The sequence below is a fragment of the Trichechus manatus genome, unplaced genomic scaffold (genome assembly GCF_000243295.1).
Source record: "Trichechus manatus latirostris isolate Lorelei unplaced genomic scaffold, TriManLat1.0 scaffold00079, whole genome shotgun sequence".
Classification (NCBI taxonomy): Eukaryota; Metazoa; Chordata; class Mammalia; order Sirenia; family Trichechidae; genus Trichechus; species Trichechus manatus.
This window is the reverse complement of record NW_004444015.1, coordinates 12,755,056-12,778,976: the sequence shown is the minus strand read 5'-3', so window position 1 is coordinate 12,778,976 and position 23,921 is coordinate 12,755,056. Positions and strand designations below refer to the sequence as shown.

Sequence of the window (23,921 nt, the reverse complement as noted above, 5' to 3'; positions counted from 1 at the left end):
AAGAACAAATAGTTTCCTGTTAAACAGTCGGTACTCATATTGTTTCATGACATTGGTTAACAACTCCACGACATGCCAACACTCTCCCTTCTCGACCTTGGAGGACCTTTTTTTGGTGAAAATATACATAGCCAAAGTTACACCATTTCAAAAGTTTCTGCATGTGCAATTTAGTGACATCGATTACATTCTTCCAGTTGTGCTGCTATTCTCACTATCCTTTTCCAAATTATTCCATCACCATTACCTTCAGTTCACTGCCCCCTAAGCTTCCCATCAAACCTTTTGAGTTGCTGTTGTCAATTTGATCTCACATAGATAATTCTTTTTTTTTTTGTATCTTAGATGAAGGTTTGCAGAATAGTTTCTCATTAAACAGTTAGTACACATATTGTTCTATGACAATGGTTAACAACTCCATGACATGTCAATACTGTCCCTTCTCAAACTTAGGTTCCCTATCACCAGCTTTCCTGTCCCCTCCTGCCTTCTAGTCCTTGTCTCTGGACTGCTGTGCCTCATTAGTCCTGTTTTGTTTTATGAGGCTGTCCAATCCCTGGCTGAACGGTGAACTTCGGGAGTGACTTCACCACTGAGCTGAAAGGGTGTCCGGGGGCCATACTCTCGGGGTTTCTCCAGTCTGTCAGGCCAGTAAATCTGGTCTTTTTTGTGTAAGTTAGAATTTTGTTCTACATCCTTTTCCAGCTCTGTCCAGGACCCTCTATTGTGATCCCAGTCAGAGCAGTCAGTGGTGGTAGCTGGGCACCATCTAGCTATACTGGACTCAGTCTGGTGGAGGCTGTGGGAGCTGTGGTCCATTAGTCCTTCAGGCTAATCTTTTCCTTGTATCTTGTTCTCTTCATTCTCCCTTGCTCCCGAAGGGGTGAGACCAGTGGCGTGTCTTAGATGGCTGCTTACAGGCTTTTAAGACCCCAGATGCTACTCACCAAGGTAGAATGTAGAACATTGTCTTTATAAACTGTGTTACGCCAGTTGAGCCAAATGTTCCCCAAGACCATGGTCCCCACAGCCCTCCGCCCAGCAATTCAGTCCCTCAGGGAGTTTAGATGTGTGTATGGCAATTCTATTGTTTGGTTTTAAGAAGACTTCAGGGGATATTTTTGGTTGAAGGTTTGAAGATTATCTCAGGGCAGTAGTGTTAGGGGTTCATCCAACCTTCATGGCTCCAGGAAATCTGGAGTCCATGATAATTTGATATTCTGTTCTGAATTTCCCCCTTTTGATCAGGATTCTTCTATGGACTCTTTGATCAAAATGTTCAGAAATGGTAGCTAGGCACCATCCATCTCTTCTGGTCTCATGGCAAAAGAGACGGTTGTTCATGGAAGCAATTACCCACACATTCCATATCCTCCTCCTAATTTTTTAAGAATTTGAAGTTCTTTTCCATATTTTTCTCCCATTCCATCAGGATCCATCTATTGTGGCCCTGATCAGAATGATTGGTAGTGGTAAGCGGGCACCATCTAATTCTTCTGGTCTCAGGGTAGATGAGGTCATGGTTCATGTAGACAGTCCTGTAGACTAGTTTCTTTGAGTCTTGCATTTCTTTGTATCTCTTTTCTTCCAGATGAGTAGAGACCAGTAGTTGTAACGGTGTTGTGTTTCCCATCAACAAAAATAACAAAGTGTCAACTATCTAGTGAGTGGTTCCCCCTCTCCCCTCACCGATCCCTGGTAACCTCCAATGAATTTTGGTTTCTGTATATATACCCATTCTTGTCTTTTTATAATAGTGAGATCATAAAATGTCCTTTTGTGATTGACTTATTTATAGCCCTGGTGGTGCAGTGGTTAAGAGTTTGGCTGCTAACCAAAAGTCAGCAGTTCGGATCCACCAGCCACTTCTTAGAAACCATATGGGGCAGTTCTACTCTGTCCTGTAGGGTTGTTATGAGTTGGAATCAACTGAACGGCAGTGGGTTGTTTTTTTTTTGTTTGTTTGTTTTTACTTCACTCAGCATAATGTCCTCCAGATTTATCCACATTATTAGATGTTTCAAGTACTCATCATTATTCTTTTTGGATGTGTGTGCCACATTTTGTTTATCCATTCATCCATTGATGGGCACTTAGGTTGTTTCCGTCTTTTTGCTATTGTAAATTGTGCTGTAACAAACACAGATGTACGTATGTCGGTTCGTGTATTTATTGTTAGATCTGTCTTAGTTATGTAGTGCCGCTCTAACAGAAATACCACAAGTAGATGGCTTTAATAAACAGAAATTAATTCACTCACAGTTGAGGAGGCTAAAAGTCCGAATTCAGAGCGTCAGCTCTAGGGAAGGCTTTCTCTCTTCGTCAACTCTGGAAGAAGGTCCTTGTCTGTTCAGCTTCTGTTTCCTAGTTCCTTGGAGATCTCTATGTGTATTGACATCTATCTTACCCCATCTCTGCTTCTGCTCACTTGTTTAATCTCTTATATCTCAAAAGTGATTGACTCAAGATACACCCTACACAAATACTGTCCATTAACATAACAAAGACAATCCATTCCTAAATGGGATTATAACCACAGGCATAGAGTTTAGGATTTACAGCACATATTTTGGGGGAACACAATTCAATCAATAACATTTCATTCTTTGGCCCCCCCAAAATTGATGTCCTTGCCACATGCAAAACACATTTACCCATCATATCGTCCCAAAAGTCTTAAATCAACTCCAAGTCCAAAATCTCATCTTCTGAATCATCTGAATCAAATATGGGTGAGACTTTAGGTGTATTCTATCCTGGGGCAAAATTCCTTTTCATCTGTGAACCTGTGAAATCTAGAATACAAGTTATGTATTTCCAAAGTACAGTGGTGGAACAGGTGCAGGGTAGGCATTTTCATTATAAATGGGAGAAATTGGAGGGAAAAGAAGGGATAACAGGCACTAAACAAGTCTGAAACCCAGCAGAACAAATTGCATTAGTTCTCAAGGTTTGAAAATAATCCTCTGTTCTCTGAGACCAGCTGGGCAATGGCCCTGCCCTCCAGACTGGATTTTAGCCATGCCCTCTGGATTCCGTGTAGAGGTCTGTTGGCCCTGGGCTTCAGCTCCACCTCCCAGGCCCTCTGGGATGGCAACTCTGCTCCCTCAGCTTTAGGCAGCCACATTCTCTTAGTCTATTTAAGTGGCGACCCCACTCCCTCGGCCCTGGCTGACCCCGTTCTTCTGCCTGTTGGGCTTGGCAGCCCCACCCCCTCAGCTTTGAGCCTCAGCCGCATCCCCCTGGCACACCATAACGGCAGCCTCACACTCCAGAACCAAGTTGGCAAAGATCCGACTCTTTGAAACCTAGGTAGCTGTGGCCACACTTTGAGATCCAGGAGACCATTGCACCACCCTTTGAAGCCAAGAAGGCCTTGCTTCCTGGGCTCCTTCCAACAGTTCTGCTGATCTCTGAGCTGCTTCAGGGACGGTTCTTTTCTTTTCTTGGAGGACAACAGATGTAGCTCCTTTGGCCTGCTTCCTACCTGTAGAACAGGGCTTTGAACTGGTTCAAACTGGTTCAGTCATGACCTGTGAAACGAAATTGGAATAGACCTGAATTTTAAAAATCTGGGTGAAGTAGAACGATAAGTAGAACAGAAAAAATTACGGGTTGAAGCCCTTTAATGGATGTCTCAGAAGAGACGTAGTGAGCCGTTTCAGGAACCTAAGATGGGAGATTGAATTATTGCCAGGACTGTGGAGAGTGACACATTCAAAGTGGTGTGGTCAGCCGCTATCCTTGAGTGGGACACTGCTGTTTCCGACTCTGCTGGTCAAGAGGTTTGGTTGTTTTCCAAGAAGGAGGTTAAGTTTCTAGCAGGGCTTTGACCTGTAATTTTTCCCGTTCTGCTTATCATTCTGTTTCACCCATATTTTAAAAATTTGGGTCTGTTCAAGTTTTACTTCGTCGGACATGACTGAACCAGGGAGAACCAGTTGGAAGCCCTGCTGTAGAATTCCAGGAGGCAGACACTATTCTCTCCCTTTGTTCTTTCTGTCCCCTTAACTCTAAGCTGATGGGTTTTCTGCTGTGGTAACTGGTTAGATCCATCAGTCACAGGCTTAATCTTACTGCCAAAAGATTGTATAGCTACGTCCTTGGTGAAAATTCTAGGACATGTGGCCTTAGTTTGTACAACAGAATTTTCCAGATCTTTATTAAGTTTTGTTTTCATTTTGCACGTTTCATTTTTAAGTCCATCTCTTTCCTCTCACATTTTACTATAAGCAGCAAGGAGAAACCACGTGGCCCCTTTAAGATCTTGCTTAGAAATCTCATCAGCCAGATATCCAAGTTTATCACTTACAAGTTCTATGTTCCACCAAACATTCGAACGTAATTCAGACAAGTTCTTTGCCACTGCATAAAAAACATTACCCTTCCTCTACTGTCCAATCACATATTCATCATTTTCTTTTAAGCCTCACCAGAAGCACATTTAACGTCCACAGTTCTAGCAACATTCTGATGCTGACACCATATGTATTCTCTAAGATGATAGAGACTTTCTCTGTAGCTCTTCTCACTTCCTTCTGAGCCCTCACCAGAATTGACTTTGTTGTCTGTAATTCTACCAACAGTCTCTTTAAGGCAGTCTAGGCTTTTACTATTAGGTACCTTAAAACTCTTCCAGCCTCTGCCCATTTACAAAACCACTTCCGCATTTTGGGTATTTGTTAGAGCAGCACCCGACTCTTCCGGTACCAAATTCTGTCTTAGTTATTTAGTGCTGCTATAACAGAAATGGAAACCCTGGTGGCGTAGGAGTTAAGAGATATGGCTGCTAACCAAAAGGTCGGCAGTTCGAATCCACCAGGTGCTCCTTGGAAACCCTATGGGGCAGTTCTACTCTGTCTTATAGGGTTGCTATGAGTCAGAATGGACTCAACGGCAATGGGTTTGGTTTTTTTTTTTTAAATAACAAAAATACCACAAGTGGATGGCTTTAACAAACAAATTTATTTTCTCATGGTTTAGGAGGCTAACAGTCCGAATTCAGGGTGCTGGCTCTAGAGGAAGACTTTCTCTCTTTGTCTGCTCTGGAGGAAAGCCATTGTCTCTTCAGTTTCTACTTCCTGGTTCTTTGGAGATCTCTAAGTGTCTTGGCATCTATCTTAACCCCATCTTTGCTTCTGCTCACTTGTTGAATCACTTTTAAATCTCAAAAGAGATTGACTCAAGATACACCCTACACCAGTCCTGTCTCATTAACATAACAAAGACAATCCATTCTCAAATGGAATTATAACCACAGGCATAGAGGTTAGGATTTACAACACATATGTTTGGGGGACACGGTTTAATCCACAACAAGATATCTTGGGTATATACCTCGAAGGGGAATTGCTGGATGATAAGGTAGTTCTATTTCTAGTTTTTCATAGTGGTTGTACCATTTTACAATCTCACAAGCAATGGCTAAGGGTTCTAATCTCCCACATACGCTCCAGTGTTTGTTTTCTGTTTTTTATTTTATTTTATCAGTGCATTTTAGCAGGGGTGAGATGATATCACATTGTAGTTTTGATTTGCATCTCTCTAATGGCTAATGACCACCACTCATCGTCTCTCAGGTTATTGTACTGTGGTGGCTTGCGTGTTGCTGTGATGCTGGAAGCTATGCCACTGGTATTTCAAATACCAGCAGAGTCACTAATGGTGGACAGATTTCAGCGTAGCCTCCAGACTAAGACAGACTGGGAAGAAGGACCTGGCGATCTACTTCTGAAAAAATTGGCCAGTGAAAATCTTATGACTAGCAGTGGAACATTGTCTGATGTAGTGCCGGAAGATGAGCCCCTCAGGGTGGAAGGCACTCTATGACCAGGGAAAGAGCTGCCTTCTCAAAGTAGAGTCGACCTTAAGGACGTGGATGGAGTCAAGCTTTCAGGACCTTCATTTGCTGATGAGGTATGACTCAAAATGAGAAGAAACAACTGCAAACATCAATTAATAATCAGAACTTGGAATGTAGGAAGTAATGATTCTAGGAAAATTTGAAGTTGTCAACAATGAAATGGAACGCTTGAAGATCGATATCCTAGGAATTAGTGAGCTGAAATGGACTGGTATTGGCCATTTTGAATCAGAGAATCATATGGTGTACTAAGCTGGGAATGACAAAGAGGAATGGCATTGCATTCATTGTCAAAAAGAACATTTCAAGTTCTATCGTGAAGTACAACAGTCAGTGATAGGATAATAGCCATACGTCTACAAGGAAGACCAGTTTATATGACTATTCTCCAAATTTACACACCAACCACTAATGCCAAAGATGAAGAAACTTAAAATTTTTACCAACTTCTGCAGTCTGAAATTGATCAAACATGCAATCAAGTTGCATTGATAATTAACGCTGATTGGAATGTAAAAGTTGGAAACGAAGAAGGATCAGTAGTTGGAAAATATGGCGTTGGTAAGAGAAACGATGCTGGACTTCACATGATAGAATTTTGCAAGACCAATGACCTGTTCATTGGAAATGCCTTTTTTTCCAACAACATAAATGGTGACTATACACGTGGACCTTGCTAGATGGAATACACAGGAATCAAATCGACCACATCTGTGGAATGAGACAGTGGAGAAGGTCAATATCATCAGTCAGGAAAGGGCCAGGGGCGCCTGCAGAACAGACCATCCATTGCTTGTATGCAAGTTCAAGTTCAAACTGAAGAAAATTAAAACACGTCCATGAGAGCCAAAGTATGACCTTGAGTATATCCCACCTGAATTTAGAGACCATCTCAAGAATAGATTTGATTCATTGAACACTAATGACCGAAGACCAGATGAATTGTGGGATGACATCAGGACATCATACATGAAGAAAGCAGAAGGTCATTAAAAAGAGAGGAAAGAAAGAAAAGATCAAAATGGACGTCAGAAGAGACTGAAACTTGCTCTTGAACATAGAGTAACTAAAGCAAATGGAAGGAATATTGAAGTAAACAAGCTGAAAAGAAGATTTCAAAGAGCGGCTTGAGAATACAAAGTAAAGTATTATAATGAAATATGAAAAGATTTGGAGTCAGAAAACCAAAACGGAAGAACACACTTGACATTTCTCAAGCTGAAAGAACTGAAGAAAAAATTCAAGCCTCGAGTTGCAATATTGAAGGATTCTATGGGGAAAATATTGAACAATGCAAGAAGCATCAAAAGATGATGGAAGGAATACACAGAGTCACTGTACCAAAAAGTATTGGTCGACATTCAGCCATTTCAGGAGGTAGCATGTGATCAAGAACTGATGGTATTGAAGGAAGAAGTCCAAGCTGCCCTGAAAGCCTTGGTGAAAAACAAGGCATCAGGAATTGATGAAATACTAATTGAGATGTTTCAACAAACGGATGCAATGCTGGAAGCCCTCACTCGTCTATGCCAAGAAGTTTGGAAGACATCTGCCTGACCAACCTACTGGAAGAGATCCAATTTCATGCCCATTCCAAAGAAAGGTGATCCAACAGAATGCAGAAATTATCGAACAATATCATTAATATCGCAAGAAAAATTTTGCTGAAGATAATTAAAAAAACATTGCAGCAGTACATCAGCAGAGAACTGCCAGAAATTCAAGCTGGATTCAGAAGAGGGTGTGCAATGAGGGATATTATTGCTGATGTCAGATAAATCTTGGCTGAAAGCAAAGAACACCAGAAAGATGTTTGTTGTTGTTGTTGTCAGGTGCCATCTAGTCAGTTCCGACTCACAGCGAGCCTATGTACAACAGAACTAAACACTGTCTGGTCACGCGCCATCCTCATAATCGTTGTTAATGCTTGAGCCCATTGTTACAGCCACTGTGTCAGTCCATCTCCTTGAGGATCTTCCTCTTTTTCCCTGACCTTCTACTTTACCAAGCATGATGTCCTTCTCGAGGGACAGGTTCCTCCTGATAACATGTCCAAAGTACGTGAGACGAAGTCTTGCCATCCTTGCTTCTAAGAAGCATTCTGGCTGTACTTCTTCCAGGACTGATTTGTTCTTCTGGCAGCCCATTGTACATTCAGTATTATTCACCAGCGCCATAATTCAAAGGCATCAGTTCTTCTTCTGTCTTCCTTATTCACTGTCCAGCTTTCGCATGCATATGAGGCGATTGAAGACACCGTGGTTTGGGTCAGGTGCACCTTAGTTCTCAAAGTGACGTCTTTGCATTCTAATACTTTAAAGAGGTCTTTTGCGGCACATTTGCCGGATACAATATGTCATTTGATTTCTTGTCTGCTGCTTCCATGGGTGTTGATTGTGGATCCAAGTAAAATGAAATCCTTGACAATGTCAATATTTTCTCCATTTATCATGATGTTGCTTTATTTTCCAGTTATGAGTATTTTTGTTTTCTTTATGTTGAGGTGCAATCCATACAGATGTTTGCTTGTGTTTTATTGACTATGCAAAGGCATTAGACTTTGTGGGACATAAGAAATTATAGATAAGATTGCGAACAATGGGAATTCCAGAACACTTAATTGTGCTCATGAGAAGCCTGTACATAGACTAAGAGGCACTCATTTGAAGATAACAAGGGGATACTGTGTGTGGTTTAAAATCAGAAAAGGTGTGTGTCAGGATTTTATCTTTTCACAATATACTTATTCAATCTGTATGCTGAGCAGATAATCAGAGGAGCTTGACTATATGAAGAAGAATGCTGCATCAGGATTGGAGGAAGACTTGTTAACAGCCTGCATTGTGCAGATGACACAACCTTGCTTTTTGAAACCAAAGAGGACTTGTAGCACTGATGAACATCAAAGACTACAGCCTTCAGTGTGGATTACACCTCAGCATAAAACAGAAATACAACTGGACTAATAAAAAACATCATGATAAATGGAGAATATATTGAAGTTGTCAAGAATTTCTTTTTACTTGGATCCATAGTCAACCCATGTCTTAGGCATCTGGTGCTGCTGTAACAGAAATACCACAAGTGGATGGCTTTAACAAAGAGAAATTTCTCACAGTCTAGTAGGCTAGAAGTCCAAATTCAGGGCATCAGTTCCGGAGGAAGTCTTTCTCTCTCTGTCGACCTTCTCATCAGTTTTCCCCTGGACTAGGAGCTTCTCCACACAGGGACCCCGGGTCCAAAGGACGTGCTCTGCTCCCGGCACTGCTTTCTTGGTGGTATGAGTTCCCTCTCTCTGCTAGCTTCCCTTTCCTTTTTATTGCTTGAGAGAGAAAAGGTGGTGCAGGCCACACCCCAGGGAAACTCCCTTTACCCTGGATCAGGGATGTGACCTCAGTAAGGGTGTTACAATCCCACCCTAATACTCTTTAACATAAAATTACAATCACAAAATGGAGGACAACCACATAATATTGGGAATCATGGCCTAACTAAGTTGACACATATTTTGGGGGGACACAATTCAATCCATGACAACTGCCATGGAAGCAGCGGTCAAGAAGTCAAACAACGTATGGTATTGGAAGAATCTGCTGCAAAAGAACCCTTTAAAATTTTAAAAAGCAAAGATGTCACTTTGAGAACTAAGGTGTGTCTGACCCAAGGCATTGTATTTTCAGTCACCTCATATGCATGCAAAAGCTGGACAGTGAATAAGAAAGCCACAAGAAGAATCTGTGCGTTGAATTATGGTGTTGGTGAAGAATAGTATATAGCATTTACTGCCAGAAGAAAGGACAAATTTGTTTTGGAAGAAGTACAGCCAGAATGCTCCTTAGAAGCGAGGATGGCGAGACTTTGTCTCGCGTACTTTGGATATGTTACCAGGAGGGACCAGTCTCTGGAGGAGGACATCATGCTTGGTAAAGTAGAGCATCAGAAAAAAGAGGACAATATTCAGTGAGATGGACTGACACAGTGGCTGCAACAATGGGCTGAAACATAGCAAGATTGTGAGGATGTTTCAGGACCAGGCAATGTTTTGTTCTGTTGTACATAGGGTCAGTATGCGTCAGAACCGACTGGACGGCACCTAACAACAACAAAAATGGCTAATGATAGGGAGTGTCTTTTCATGTTTTTTTGAGGGGGGAGGAGGTTTTTGATGACATCTTCAATCTTTTGTTGTGGGTCTTTTTAGTTTTTCTAGCTCTTGTTTTAATTTAGCTAGGTAATGTGTTTATAGGAATTTGTCTATTTCTTCTTTGTTTTTAAATTTGAGGACAATTTTTCTTAGTATGGTAGTCCCTGACTCACAATGGCATTCTATTCCACCAACTGTTATAAATTAGTCTGACATAAGTCAGTTACCTCATTTTTTGTTTTGTTTTCATTATTATTGCTGTTATTATCAGTATCTTTATAAATCTGATCTTTGTCTTTGGTGGTTGGAAACTACATGTAAACTTACAGATATGATTACATCAGCAAATTACATGCTGCAACATTGTATGAAGTACATATTACTAACTATAAAATGTACAAAAAAGGTCTCGGGACATCTAGCTCAATTAGCATCACATAGTTAATTATAAAGAAAATTCTACATCTTACTTTGGTGAGTAGTGTCTAGGGTCTTAAAAGCTTGTGAGCAGCCATGTAAGATACACCACTAGTCCCACCCCATCTGGAGCAAGGGAGAATGAAGAAAACCAAAGACACAAGGGAAAGATTAGTTCAAAGAACTAACGGGCCACAACTACCACAGCCTCCACCAGACTGAGTCCAGCACAACTGGATTGTGCCTGGCTACCACTACTGACTGCTTTGAAAGGGATCACAATAGAAGGTCCTGGACATATCTGGAGAAAAATGTAGAACAAAATTCTAACTCACAAAAAAGACTAGACTTACTGGTCTGACAAGAGACTGGAGAAACCCTAGGAGTATGGCCCCCAGATACCCTTTTAACTCAGTATTGAAATCACTCCTGAGGTTTGCCCTTCAGTTAAAGATTAGACAGGCCCATAAAACAAAACGAGACTAAATGGGCACGCCAGCCCCGGGGCAAGGACAAGAAGGCAGGAGGGGACAGAAAAGCTGGTAATAGGGAACCCAAAGTTGAAAAGGGGAGAGTGTTGATACATCATGGTGTTGGCAGTCAGTCTCACAAAACAATATGGGTATTAATTGTTTAATGAGAAACTAATTTGCTCTGTAAACCTTCATCTAAAGTACGGTTAAAAAAAAGTGAGGTTCATTGTAACTGAAATACATGGTAAGTCGAGGACTACCTGTATTCTGTTAGGTTGTTATGATCCTGTTTATCTCATTTGGATATGTTGTAATGTCTCCAATTTAGTTTCTTATTTTGGTTATTTGCATCTTCTCATTTTTTTTCATTTTTCAGTCTAGCCAGTGGTTTGTCCATTCTGTTGATCCTTTTAAAGAACCAGCTTCTGGTCTTATGGATTTTTTTCTATTGTTTTTCTGTTTTCTGTTTCATTTACTTCTGCTCTTATGTTTATTATTTCCTTTCTTTTGGTAGCTTCGATCCTCTTTTGTTCTTCCTTTTCTATTCGAGTTGTAGGCTTAAATTATTGATTTTGAATCTTCTTTTTTAATGTAGGCATTTATTGCTATATTTTCCCTCTGAGCACTACTTTTGCCATGTCCCATAGGTTTTGCTATGTTCAATGTTTTCATTTTCATTTGATTCTGAATATTTTTTAAGTTCACTTTTAATTTCTTCTGTGACCCAATAGTTTTTCAGTAGTACATTATTTAGTTTCCATGTATTTATGTATTTTTTCTTACTCTTTCTGTTATTGGTCAGAGTTCATGCTTTGTATGATTTTAGTTTTTGAAAATTTGTTGAAGTTTGCTTTGTGACCTAGAATATGGTCTGTTCTGGAGAACGTTACATGTGCATTGGAGAAAAATGTGTATCGTGCTGCTGTTAGGTGGTGTGTTCTATATATATCTGTTAGGTCCATTTGGTTAATAGTGTTACTCTGATCTTGTATATCTTTATTGATTTTCCTTCTGATTTTTCTATCTTTTGTCAAAAGTGGTGTATTGAAATCTCCTCCTAATGTGGTACATCTGTCTGTTTCTTTCTTTAATTCTTTTTTTTATTGTTGTAAATAAATGAAGTTTACATTTCAAGTTAGTCTCCCATACAAATTTTTTTTACATACGTTGTTATGAAACTCTAATTGCTCACCCCATTCTGCGACAGCACACTCCTCCTTTCCGCCCCTGATTCCCCATGACCATTCAACCAGCTCCTAACTCTCTCTGCCTTCCCATCTCACCTCTGGACAGAAGCTGCCCCTTTGGTCTCTTGTATCTACTTGACTAAGAGGCACACTCTTCACAAGTATCACTTTACGTCCCACAGTCCAGTCCAATCCCTGTCTGAAGAGTTGGCCTTGGAAATTGTTTTAGTTCTGGGCTGATAGAGAATCCAGGGGCCATGCTTTCCGGGGTTCCTCCAGTCTCATTCAGACCATTAAGTCTGGTCTTCTTACTAGAATTTGAGTTCTGCACCCCATCCTTCTACTGCTCCATCAGGGACCCTCTCTTTTTAATTCTGTTAGAGTTTGCTTTATAAATTTTGGGGCTCTGGCATTAGGTACATAAATATTTATAATTGTTATGTTTTCTTGGTTGATTGTCCCTTTTATCATTATATAATGTTCTTTGTCTCTAATAATGGATTTTGACTTGAAGTCTATTTTGTCTGATGTTAATATTGTCACTCCTGCTTTCTTTTGCTTACAGTTTTCTTGGTATGTTTTTTCCCATGCTTTCGTTTTTAACCTATTTATGTCTTTGTGCCTAAGGTGCATCTTTTGTAGACAACATATTGATGGGTCATTTTTTTCATCCATTCTGCCACTCTCTGTCTTTTGACTGGAGCATTTAATCCATTTACATTTGGTGTTATTATCAATAGGGAAGAACTTTCTGCAGCTATTATACTTTTTTGTGGTGTTAGTAGTTTCTTTGTTCTTCTTTACTTTCTGTGCTGAGTTCTTTTCTGTATGGAATTGTTTTCCTTTCTTTTATTATGAGCCCTGATGGTGCAGTGGTTAAAGCATTTGGCTGCTAACCAAAAGGTCAGTGGTTTGAACCCACCAGCCACTCTGCAGGAGAGAGATATGGTAGTCTGCGTCTGTAAAGATTTACAGCCTTGGAAGCCCTATGGGGCAGTTCTACTCTGTTCTGTCGGGTCTCTGAGTTGGAATCAACTCAGTGGTAATGGGTTTGGTTTTTGGTTTGGTTCTTTTATTATTGTTGTTTTTGTGTTTACTGAGACTTTTTCTTCTTCTTTACTTTGGTAAATAGCTTTATTAATTTTCTCTGTGGTTACCTTAACATTTAGATTTAAAATTTTACATTTTAAAAAATCTGTTGTATCTTTAAATAGCCTCAACTTTTTCATCATGTGGAAGTTCTGTAACTACACCATTCATTCCCCCTTTTCTTTTGCTGTTGTTATCGATTGAAACTTTGTATCTTGGATTCCCTGTAATCAGTTTTGTAACTTTATTTTATTATTGTGATATCTTTACCTGGCTTGGTATCTGGGTGATGCTGTCATGTGTCTTTATCTCAGGTTGTATCTCAGGTTGTTGTCTGATGCCACGGGTTTTCTATCTGAAGGACTCCCTTTAATATTTCTCATAGAGCTGGTCTGCTGGTTATAAATTCCCTTAATTTCTGTTTATCTGAGAATGTCCTAAGTTTGCCCTCATTTATGAAAGACAGTTTTGCAGAATATATAATTCTTGGTTGACAGGGCTTTTTTTTTTTTCTTTTCCTTTCGGCGCTTTGTATCTATCATCTTATTGCCTTCTTGCCTGCATAATTTCTGACTAGAAATCAGCATTTGGTCTTATTGAGTCCCCTTTGTAGGTGATATTTCACTTCTCACAAGCTGCTGTCAAAATTCTTTCTTTGCCTTTGGATATGGAAAGTTTGATTATGATATGTCTTGGCAACTCTCTTGAGGTCTGTCATATTGGGGTTCGTTGAACTTGATGGAAATCTTCTTGTCTTTTGTGATATTTGGGAAGCGTTCTGCCATTATTTCTTCAAAAATTCTTTTTGTACTCTTTTTTTTCCTTTCTCTTCTGAGAGTCCTAATTTGTGTATATTATTTATTTTGATGGTGTCCCACATAAGCCTTAGGGTTTCTTTGTTTTTCTTCAGTCGTTTCTTGGTTTGTTCCTCATAAAAATTAATAGCAAAGGTTTTGTCCTCTTTCATTGATTCTTTCTTCCATTGTTTCAGTTCTACTTCTGTATCCTTCCATTAGTTGTTTATTTCTGTTACTTTATTGTTTAGTTTCAGAATTTCTAGTTGTTGTTTTGGTAAGGATTCTGTTTCTTTATTGAGTTTGTTGTTTTTCTGAATTCTTCTAGACTTTTTTCCAGTGTTTTCCTGATCTCTTTGAGGAGTCTTAATACTAGTGTTTTTTTAAGTCTTCATCAGGTAGCTCCACTGTCTGTTCTTCCTCAGAGAGCTATTCTGTCTCTTTCTTTTGTTCATTTGTTTGAGCCATCTTTTCCTGTCTCTTCATATGATTTGTAATTGACTGCTCTTTTTGAAACATTGGAGTTTTATTTTATTTAATTATATATGTCTTTATTGATTGTATATTTGTCATTAGTTTTTTCCAGTTGTTTCTCAACTCATTATTATTATTGTGATTTAGATGAGAGTTTACAGCTCAAGTTAATTTCTCATTCAAGAGTTTATACACATACTGTTTTATGACATTGATTGCAATTCCCCGCGATGTGACAGCACATTCTCCGTTTCCACCCCAGCTTCCCTGCGTCTGTTTGATCAGTTCCTGTCCCTTCCTGCATTCTCATCCTGCTTTTGGACAGGTGTTGCCCATTTGGTCTTGTGGATTTAATTGAACTAAGAAGCACGTTCCTCACATGTATTACTATTTTTTTATAGGCCTGTCTAATCTTTGGAAACGCTGGTGGTGTAGTGGTTAAGTGCTACAGCTGCTAGCCAAAAGGTCGGCAGTTTGAATCCACCAGGCACTCCTTGGAAACTCTATGGGGCAGTTGTACTCTGTCCTGTAGGGTCGCTATGAGTTGGAATCAACTTCACAGCCATAGGTTTGGTTTTTTGGTTTTGGGTGTAATTTTTGTCTGAAGAGTGGGCTTTGGGAATGGTTTCAATTCTGGGTTAACAGAGTGTCATTATTTTTATCTACATTTTTTTGTTTGATAAATCAGGAACTTAGCTTCTTTTTCGCTTTGAATTGTCTACCTTCCTTTGTATTATTTCAGTTGCTGTTGTTTTATGATACTGGTCTATATATGACTTTCGTGCTGCTGGTTGGCTGCATGTGATTTCCCCTCTCACTAGTGGGTATAGTGGGTCGTATACCCACAGGGTTCCTCTGTTGTTAGGCATGTATGTCTTCCCTTGGATGATTGCATGAAGGTACGAGAGTCTCTTCCCTAATGTGAGAAGCCATGTGTCGAGTGGTCAGGATCTTGAGGGATAGTGTGGACCTTCTGCATTGGCATGAGCAGTTAGTGCAACCATTCATTTCTTTCCAGATTTGTCTACTCAGTATCACTGCCTCCAGCTGTGTTTCCATGAAGTTGCCTTCCTGGGCTCTTCACCTAGGGATGCTGCTTGTTGCTGTCCCCAGATGGTCATGCCACACCAGCTGGCAGTCTGGGCTCAGATGATCTGTGAATCTCCATGCTCTCATTCTGTCTCCCCTCCAAATCAGTGCTCAGTCCAGTTCTTCAACATTCTGATTGATGTTCAGGGATCCAAGGTCATTATTTGTATCTGTTTCACTTAGTTTGTCAAGTCTTGTTGTCGGGGGATGTTCTAGTGCATCAATCTAAGCCACCATTTTAACCAGAACCTTCTATGGCTTTCTTCTTGATATGTACTATTTTTTCTGCCCTCCCTCAGTATCCTCATGAAGAAGATTTCCTCACTGATTTTGTACCAAACCTGAAGGGGCCTCAGTTGTCAAAGGTGGCACCAGCGGATTGTCACACACAGGAGTAAAATTGTTCCTAGAGCAGTATGATGATGGGAATTCTCAAAGTGGCTGCATGCTGGAACCCCCAGATGAGGCCTGTGTTGGAGACTAAGGGATGTGTGAAAGAGAGCTCCAGTCAGAATAAGAAATTCACCCCACAGACAAATAGTCTTGATCCTGAGAGCTCTCGCCGGTACTTCCGGAGCTTCTACTATCCTGAAGCAGTTGGACCCCTCCAGACTATCAGCCAACTTCAGGAATTATGCCATCGGTGGCTGAGGCCAGAGCTCCACTCCAAAGAGCAGATCTTGGAACTGCTGGTGCTAGAGCAGTTCCTGACCATTCTGCCCAGGGAGCTCCAGACCCAGATACAGAAGCATCATCCACAGAGCATCAAGGCAGCTGTGGCCCTGGTTGAAGACTTTCATAGAGAATCTGGTCAAAGGAGGAATGAGGTGAGAAAAAAGATTCCCGACATATACAATGAAATAGGATAAAGGTGGGCCTAATGGGGAGGCAGACATTTCATGAGGAATGAGGTGGATGTTGGGTCACTCTTCTGTTGTTCCCTTAGGACAGCTGAGGCAGGAGCTGAAATCCTAGGTCCCCAGCAATAGTCTTCCACGGGTTTTGGATCTTATCCATGCTGCCCATGACCCACACTGCCTGGCAGGTACTCTGAGGTGTGTTCATCCCAGATGTTATCCCCTAAGCAACCAGGCTTGACACAGTGGGGATTGGCACCTCCCATGCTGTTTACTCTGATCCTTCTGGCTTCTTCCTTGATGGCTTCTCTCTCTCTCTTTCTTTATCATGTACTATTGCTTTCTTCAGTGTGTGGCCTACTGTGCAACTCAGAGATGCTTCTGTAGTGGCAAGTATTGACCTAAAGTCCGTTCTCTTCTTTAGAGTTTGTTGACCTTTGAAGATGTGGCCCTGAATTTTTCCCAGGAAGAATGGGAATTATTGGACCCCACTCAGAAGGACCTCTACAACGATGTGATGCGGGAAATCTATGAGACTGCCATCTGTCTTGGTAAAGATTCACTCTTCTCTTTGTGTAGAATATACCCCCATGAGAGAGTCCCACTCTTCCAATAACTGGTTGGTTTTCAAGAACTTGATGGTGTAGGGAAGGGGAAAGATGTATCCAGATCACCTGGAGAGCATTTCCCAAGTACACATGCTCCACTTCCTTATTCTAAATAGAATTCTTGATCTATCCGCCTTCTCTGCCCTGCAAACCTACTCCTCCCCTGTCTTTCCTCTCTCAGTAATGGGCACTACCATTCACCCAAACACTCAGACCATAAACCTCATTGTCATCCTTTGTGCCATTCTTTTTTCATACCCCATAAGAAGTCCCTCAGCAAGTCCTCTTAGTTCTGTCCTCAAAGTATATCCTGAGTCTAACCATGTCTCATCATCTTCCACTGTTACCCTCCTAATCTAAGCTGCCATCATCTCAAACCCAAGTCTACAACAACAGCTCTCCATCTGGGGCCCCTCTGCCTCCGCTCTTGACCTTCCATTCTGTTTTACACACAGGCAGCCAGAGTGATCTTTTACACATATAATCAGATCATGACATTTCCCTGCTTCAGACCCTGTGATATCTTTTCTTCACATTTAGAATAAAATCCAAACTCTTTACCGAGGCCCACAAGATCCTATTTGATCTGTTCCCTGCTTCCGTCTCTACCCTCCTCTTATACCGTTCCCTCCCATACTCAGTCCTGTTTAGCCATACTGGCTTTCCTGCTGTTTCTTGAACTCACTAACTCATCTCTTCCTTCCTACTTCCTCTGCCTGGCACACGTTCACACCACCTCTTCAGATTTCTAAACTTTTTCCATTCTTTCAGGTTGCTGTTTGAATATCTTATCTAAAATAACTCCACCCCAAACCGATCACTGTTCTGTTTTTACCTTCAGTTTTCTTCAAAACATTTCTCACTTTCTGACAATTTTATTCATTACTTCATTTATCTATTCATTGTCCCTAGATTCTGAGTGTCCCAATAGAATGTAAGTTCCGTGAGAACTGCGGACTTTGTCTTATTAGCTCTTATTCACTGCTGTCCTCAGAATCTAGAGCAGTGCCTCACCCACTATAGGCACTCAATACATATTTATTGGATGCCTGAGTGACCACCACCCAGAGACCTATATTTTAAAAAATTGCTCAAATGATTCTGGTCTGTCCCCTCCACTAGGATGTGAACCAGTGAGCTCTAGGGATGTTAAAAATCTCTCCTAGCCCAGTGCATCATGCTTAGGTGCTAAATAAATTGAGTGTAGTTATTACAGGGACCTGTTGTCCATATGTTACCCAAACTACAAACCTTCCAACTGGCTCCACTGGGCCTGGCTTCATCCAGCACAAGAGCATGTCATCCTAAAGCATTAATAAACCAGATCATATTCCCTGCCACCTCGGGAGCTCAGTTTCCCCTTGGTCTAAACAGGGCATTCCTGGTGGCAGAAGATGGAGAACATGTACTGAAGTCCTATTCCCCGTATTCTTTTCATCTCTCCACCTTAGGTTTGTTTCTTAGCTCTCTCGTTGTATATTCTCTCACAACCACAGTAGAGTGTATTCTAGATACTGGATCAAGATTCTACCCATTTAACCATTTGGGTTAAAAAAAAGTGCAAAAGAGTCATTCTCTTCCTGAAATAGTCTGGAATTAGTGGACCAATTCACTGTTAAGATGGCAGTTCACGACCTCAAGATTTTCTTCTCAGAGCATTATTTTTGCACCCTAATCCTAAAGTGACCTGTTTTAAGCAAAGGGAAGAGCTGTAGATCCAAGGTCTCCAAGAATACAAAGACAATCTTGGAGAATATCTTAACCTTTAAATGTACGCATGTGAAGAACCTTATAAGGGCTTAGCATTTGAAGATTCTGCTCCTGTATTTCTTAATTAAAATTTATATTTAGGTAATTATACTTTTTATTTGCATATTTAAAATAAATAATACATAGAGAACCAGTGATGGTAATGTTTTGGAAAACTATAACATCACAACCAGCTTATTGGTATTGATATACGATCCACTCATCTTATTCAGCTTTCCCCAGTTTTACTTTTATTCATTTGTCTGTGTGTGTATTTAGTTCTGCAGGTATGTATATCCACAACTATGATTATGTAAATGGAGTCACAAAGTATGTAACTGTCTTAGTCATCTACTGCTACTCTAACAGAAACACCACAAGTGGATGGCTTCAACAAAGAGAAACTTACTCTCTTACAGTCTAGTAGGTTACAAGTCCAAATTCAGGGCGTCAGCTCCAGGGGAAGGCTTTCTCTGTCAGCTGTGGAGGAAGGTCCTTGTCATCAGTCTTCCTTGATCTGGAGCATCTCAGCGCAGGAACCTCAGGTCCAAAGGACTCGCTCTGCTCCCAGCACTGCTTTCTTGGTGGTATGAGGTCCACCTACTCTCTGCTTGCTTCCTTATCCTTTTATCTGTTGTAACATATAAGGTGGTGCAGGCCACACCTGAGGGAAACTCCCTTTACGTTGGATCAGGGGTGTGACCTCAGGGTGTTACAATCCCACCCTAATCCTCTTTAACGTAAAATTACAACCACAAAATGGAGGGCAACCACACAATACTGGGAATCCTGGCCCAGCCAAATTGATACATACAGTTTTTGGGGGACATAATTCAATCTGTGACAGTAAAAAATCCAGTTTGTTGCATATATCAGTCTTGTTGTTAGGTGCCGTCAAGTTGATTCCGACTCATAGTGACCCTGTGTACAACAGAATGAAACACTGCCCGGTCCTGTGCCATCCTCACAGTCGTTGCTATGCTTAAGCCCATTGTTGCAGCCACTCTGTCAGTCCATCTTGTTGAGGGTCTTCCTCTTTTTCACTGACCCTCTGCTTTATTAAGCGTGATGTCTTCCTCCAGGGACTGATCCCTCCTGATAACATGTCTAAAGTATGTGAGACACAGTCTCACCATCCTTGTTTCTAAGGAGCATTCTGGCTGTATTTCTTCCAAGACAGATTTGTTCGTTGTTTTGGCAGTCCATGGTGTATTCAGTGTTCTTCTCCAACACAATTCAAAGACGTCAGTTCTTCTTCAGTCTTCCTTATTCATCATCAGCTTTCCCATGCATATAAGGCGATTGAAAACACCATGACTTGGGTCGAGTGCACCTTAGTCTTCAAGGTGACATCTTTGCTTTTCAACACTTTAAAGAGGTCTTTTGCAGCAGATTTGCCCAATTCAATGCGTCTTTTACTTTCTTGACTGCTGCTTCTATGGGTGTTGATTGTGGATCCAAGCAAAATGAAACCCTTGACAACTTCAGTCTTTTCTCTGTTTATCATGGTGTTGCTTATTGTTCCAGGTGTGAGGGTTTTTGTTTTCTTTTTGTTGAGGTGTAGTCCGTACTGAAGGCTGTAATGTTTGATTTTCATCAGTAAGTGCTTCAAGTCCTCTTCACTTTCAGCAAGCAAGATTGTGTCATCTGCATAATGCAGGTTGTTAATGAGTCTTCCTTCCACTAGTCCTGATGCTACGTTCTTCATATAGTCCAGCTTCTTGGATTATTTGCTCAGCATACAGATTGAATAGGTATGGTGAAAGAATACAACCCTGACACACACCTTTCCTGACTTTAAACCATGCAGTATCCCCTTGTTCTGTTTGAATGACTGCCTCTTGATCTATGTACAGGTTCCTTATGAGCACAATTAAGTATTCTGGAATTCTCATTCTTTGCAATGTTATCCATAATTTGTTAAGATCCACACAGTTGAATGCCTTTGCATAGTCAATAAAGCACAGATAGACATCTTCCTGTTATTCTCTGCTTTCAGCCAGGATCCATCTGAAATCAGTAGTGATATCCCTCGTTCCACATCCTCTTCTGAATCCAGCTTAAATTTCTGGCAGTTCTCTGTCAATGTACTGCTGCAGCCGTTCTTGAATGATGTTCAGCAAAATTTTACTTGCATGTGATATTAATGATATTGTTCAGTGATTTCCACATTCGGTTGGATCACCTTTCTTGGGAATAGGCATAAATATGGATCTCTTCAGGTCGGTTGGCCAGGTTGCTGTCTTCCAAATTTCTTGGCCTAGACAAGTGAGCACGTCCAGTGCTGCATCCGTTTTGGGAAGCATCTCAATTGATATTCCATCAATTCCTGGAGCCTTGTTTTTTGCCTGTGCCTTCTGTGCATTTTGGAATTCTTCATTTATTACCATCAGTTCCTGGTCATGTGCTACTTCCTGAAATGGTTGAACATCAACCAATTCTTTTTGATATAGCAACTCTGCGTATTCATTCCATCTTCTTTTGATGCCTCCTGCATCGTTTAATATATTTCCCATAGAATCCTTCATTATTGCAACTCGAGGCTTGAATGTTTTTCTTCAGTTCTTTCAGCTTGAGAAATGCCAAGCGTGTTCTTCCCTTTTGGTTTTCTATCTCCAGGTCTTTGCACACGTCATTATAATACTTTGCTGTCTTCTGGAGCCACCCTTTGAAATCTTGTGTTCAGGACTTCATCATTTCTTCCCTTTGCTTTTGCTAGTCGCCTTTTCATTGCTGAGTAGTATTCCAGGGAATGTGTGTTCTACAGTTTTGTTTTGTTTTTAACCACTCACCCATTAAAGGATATCTTTGCTGTTTCCAGTTTTTGGCTATTATGGATATGTTCTTGTTAGGTGCCGTCGAGTTGGTTCCTACTCATAATCACCATATGTACAACAGAACAAAACACTGCCTGGTCCTGCACCATCTTCAGAATCGTTGTTACATTATGGATATAGCTACTGTAAACATTCACCTTTCCATATAAATTTCAAAATAAACCTATGTCTACCAGAAACTTTGCAGGCATTTTGATAGGAGTTGCATTAAACCTATATACATCAATTTGGGGAGAATTGATATCTTTACTATGTTGAGTCTTCCGATCCATAAACATGTTATGTCTTTCCATTTATTTAGGCCTTTGGTTTCTTCCATCAGTCCTTTGTAATTTTCAGCATTCAGCTCCTCTACATGTTTTTTAAAGTGTATGCCTAAGCATTTCCTTTGTATTGGAGCGATTGTAAATGATACTGTGCTTTTAATTCTGATTTCCGCATCTTCGTTGTTCATGTATAGGAATTCCATTGAATTTTGTGTTTTGATCTTGTATCTTGTGACCTTACTGACCTCACTTATTAGTTCTAGGAGGGTTTTCTTTTTGTAAATTTCTTGGGATTTTCTATGTGGACCATTGTGTAATCTGCAATGCCTTTTATTTCTTTAGCTTGCCTATGTTGAGTAAGAGTGTTGAGAGCAGACATCCTTGCCTTGGGGCCCTGACCTCAGCTGGAAACCATTTAGTATCTCACCATTACAGTTGAGATTAGCTGTACGTGTTTTGTTGATGCTTTTTATCAAGTTGCTGTTATCCTCCTCTGTTCCTCACTTGCTAAGACATTTCATCATGAATTAATGTGGGATTGTATCAAATGCTTTTTCTCTGTCAATTCATATAGCATATGATTTTTTTTTCTTTTTTAGCTTGTTGTCAGACTGGAATACTTTGATTTATTTTCAAATGTTGGCTCAGCCTTGCATTCCTGAAATGAATCACATTTGATCATAGTATATAATTCTTCTTATGCATTGATGCATTTGGTTCACCAGTATTTTGTTAATGATTTTTGCATCTAAGTTGTGAGAGATATTGGTCTGTAGTTTTTAATTTTGATACTATCTTTGTCTGGTTTTGGTATCTATCAGGTTAATACTGGGCTTATAAGATGAATTTGGTAGTTTTTCCTTCTCTTGTTTCCTGGAAAAGATTGTGTAAAATTGATGTTGATTCTTTAAGTGTTTGTAAGAATTCTCCATTGACACTGTTTGGTCCCAGATATTTTTTAAAGAAATTTTAACTATGAATTCAATTTATTTAACGATTCTAGTGTTGTTCAGGTCAATTATTTCATATTTGTTGACTTCTGGTAGTTTGAAATTTTTAAGAAATTGGTCCATATCTTCTAAGTTATTAAATATATGAGAGTAAAGTTGGTTGTAAAATTTGCTAATTATTTAATGGTTGCAAAATGTGTTTGATAGTCTCTATCTCATTCATGATATTGGTGATTTCTTTCTTCTCCACTTTTTCTTTTCTGTCTTGCTAGAGACTGATCTGTTTTATTAATTCTCTTCCCTCACCACAAAGAGCAGGATTTTTCTTTCACTGTTTTCTCTATTTTGTGATACCTGCTCTGATGCTTAGTATTTCGTTTATTCTGCTTGCTTTGTGTTTATTTTGCTCTCTATTTTCTAGTTTTTTGAAGTAAGAACTTGGGTTATTTGAGGCCTTTCCTCTCTTCTGATGTAAGCATTTAGTGCTATAAATTTCCCTCCAGGCACTGTTTTTCAGCTGCATCCCACATAATTTGATATATTGTAATTTTGTTTTCATTCAGTTCTATGTGTTTTCTTTTTTTCAATTTCCTTTGAGACATACATTATTTATAATTGCATTGTTTCATTCTTATATGTTTAGAGATTTTCCTACTGTCTTCTGTTACTGATTTCTAGTTTGGTTCCATATTGGTCAGATTACCTTTCCTTCTTTTTTTTCATTGTTGTGCTTTAAGTGAAAGTTTACAATTCAAGTTAGTCTCGCATACAAAAATTTATACATACACCATTATGTGACCCCCATTGCTTTCCCTGTACTGTGACAGCACACTCCTCTGTTCCACCCCGGATTTCCCGTGTCCATTCAACCAGCCCCTGACCCTCTCTGTCTTTTCATCTCGCCTCCAGACAGGAGCTGCCCATTTAGTCTCATGTATCTACTTGAACTAAGAAGCACACTCTTAACGAAGAGAAGTCTCAGTCAGACCATTAAGTCTGGTCTTCTTACTAGAATTTGAGTTCTCCACCCCACATTTCTCCTGCTCCATCAGGGACTCTCTGTTGTGTTCCCTGTCAGGGCAGTCATTGGTGGTAGCCAGGCACCATCTAGTTCTTCTGGTCTC

The 23,921-nt window shown here is 40.2% G+C and overlaps 1 protein-coding gene across 5 annotated transcripts in view; it reads left to right on the top strand.

Annotated features, from left to right (window-relative positions):
- LOC101343525 (zinc finger protein 75D-like) overlaps positions 1 to 23,921 on the top strand; it is a 45,972-nt gene that overhangs the window by 2,891 nt on the left and 19,160 nt on the right. For 3 of the 5 annotated variants that reach the window (XM_023735492.1, XM_004380976.2, XM_023735493.1), the window contains exons 2-3: positions 15,830 to 16,357; positions 16,812 to 16,938. In XM_023735492.1, the coding sequence (XP_023591260.1) occupies positions 15,947 to 16,357; positions 16,812 to 16,938 (538 nt within the window). In that variant the 5' untranslated portion in view covers positions 15,830 to 15,946. Of the gene's footprint in view, positions 1 to 15,829; positions 16,358 to 16,432; positions 16,442 to 16,540; positions 16,586 to 16,811; positions 16,939 to 23,921 lie in introns of those variants that run through there. The other 2 variants (XM_023735495.1, XM_023735494.1) reach the window with 2 other exon arrangements.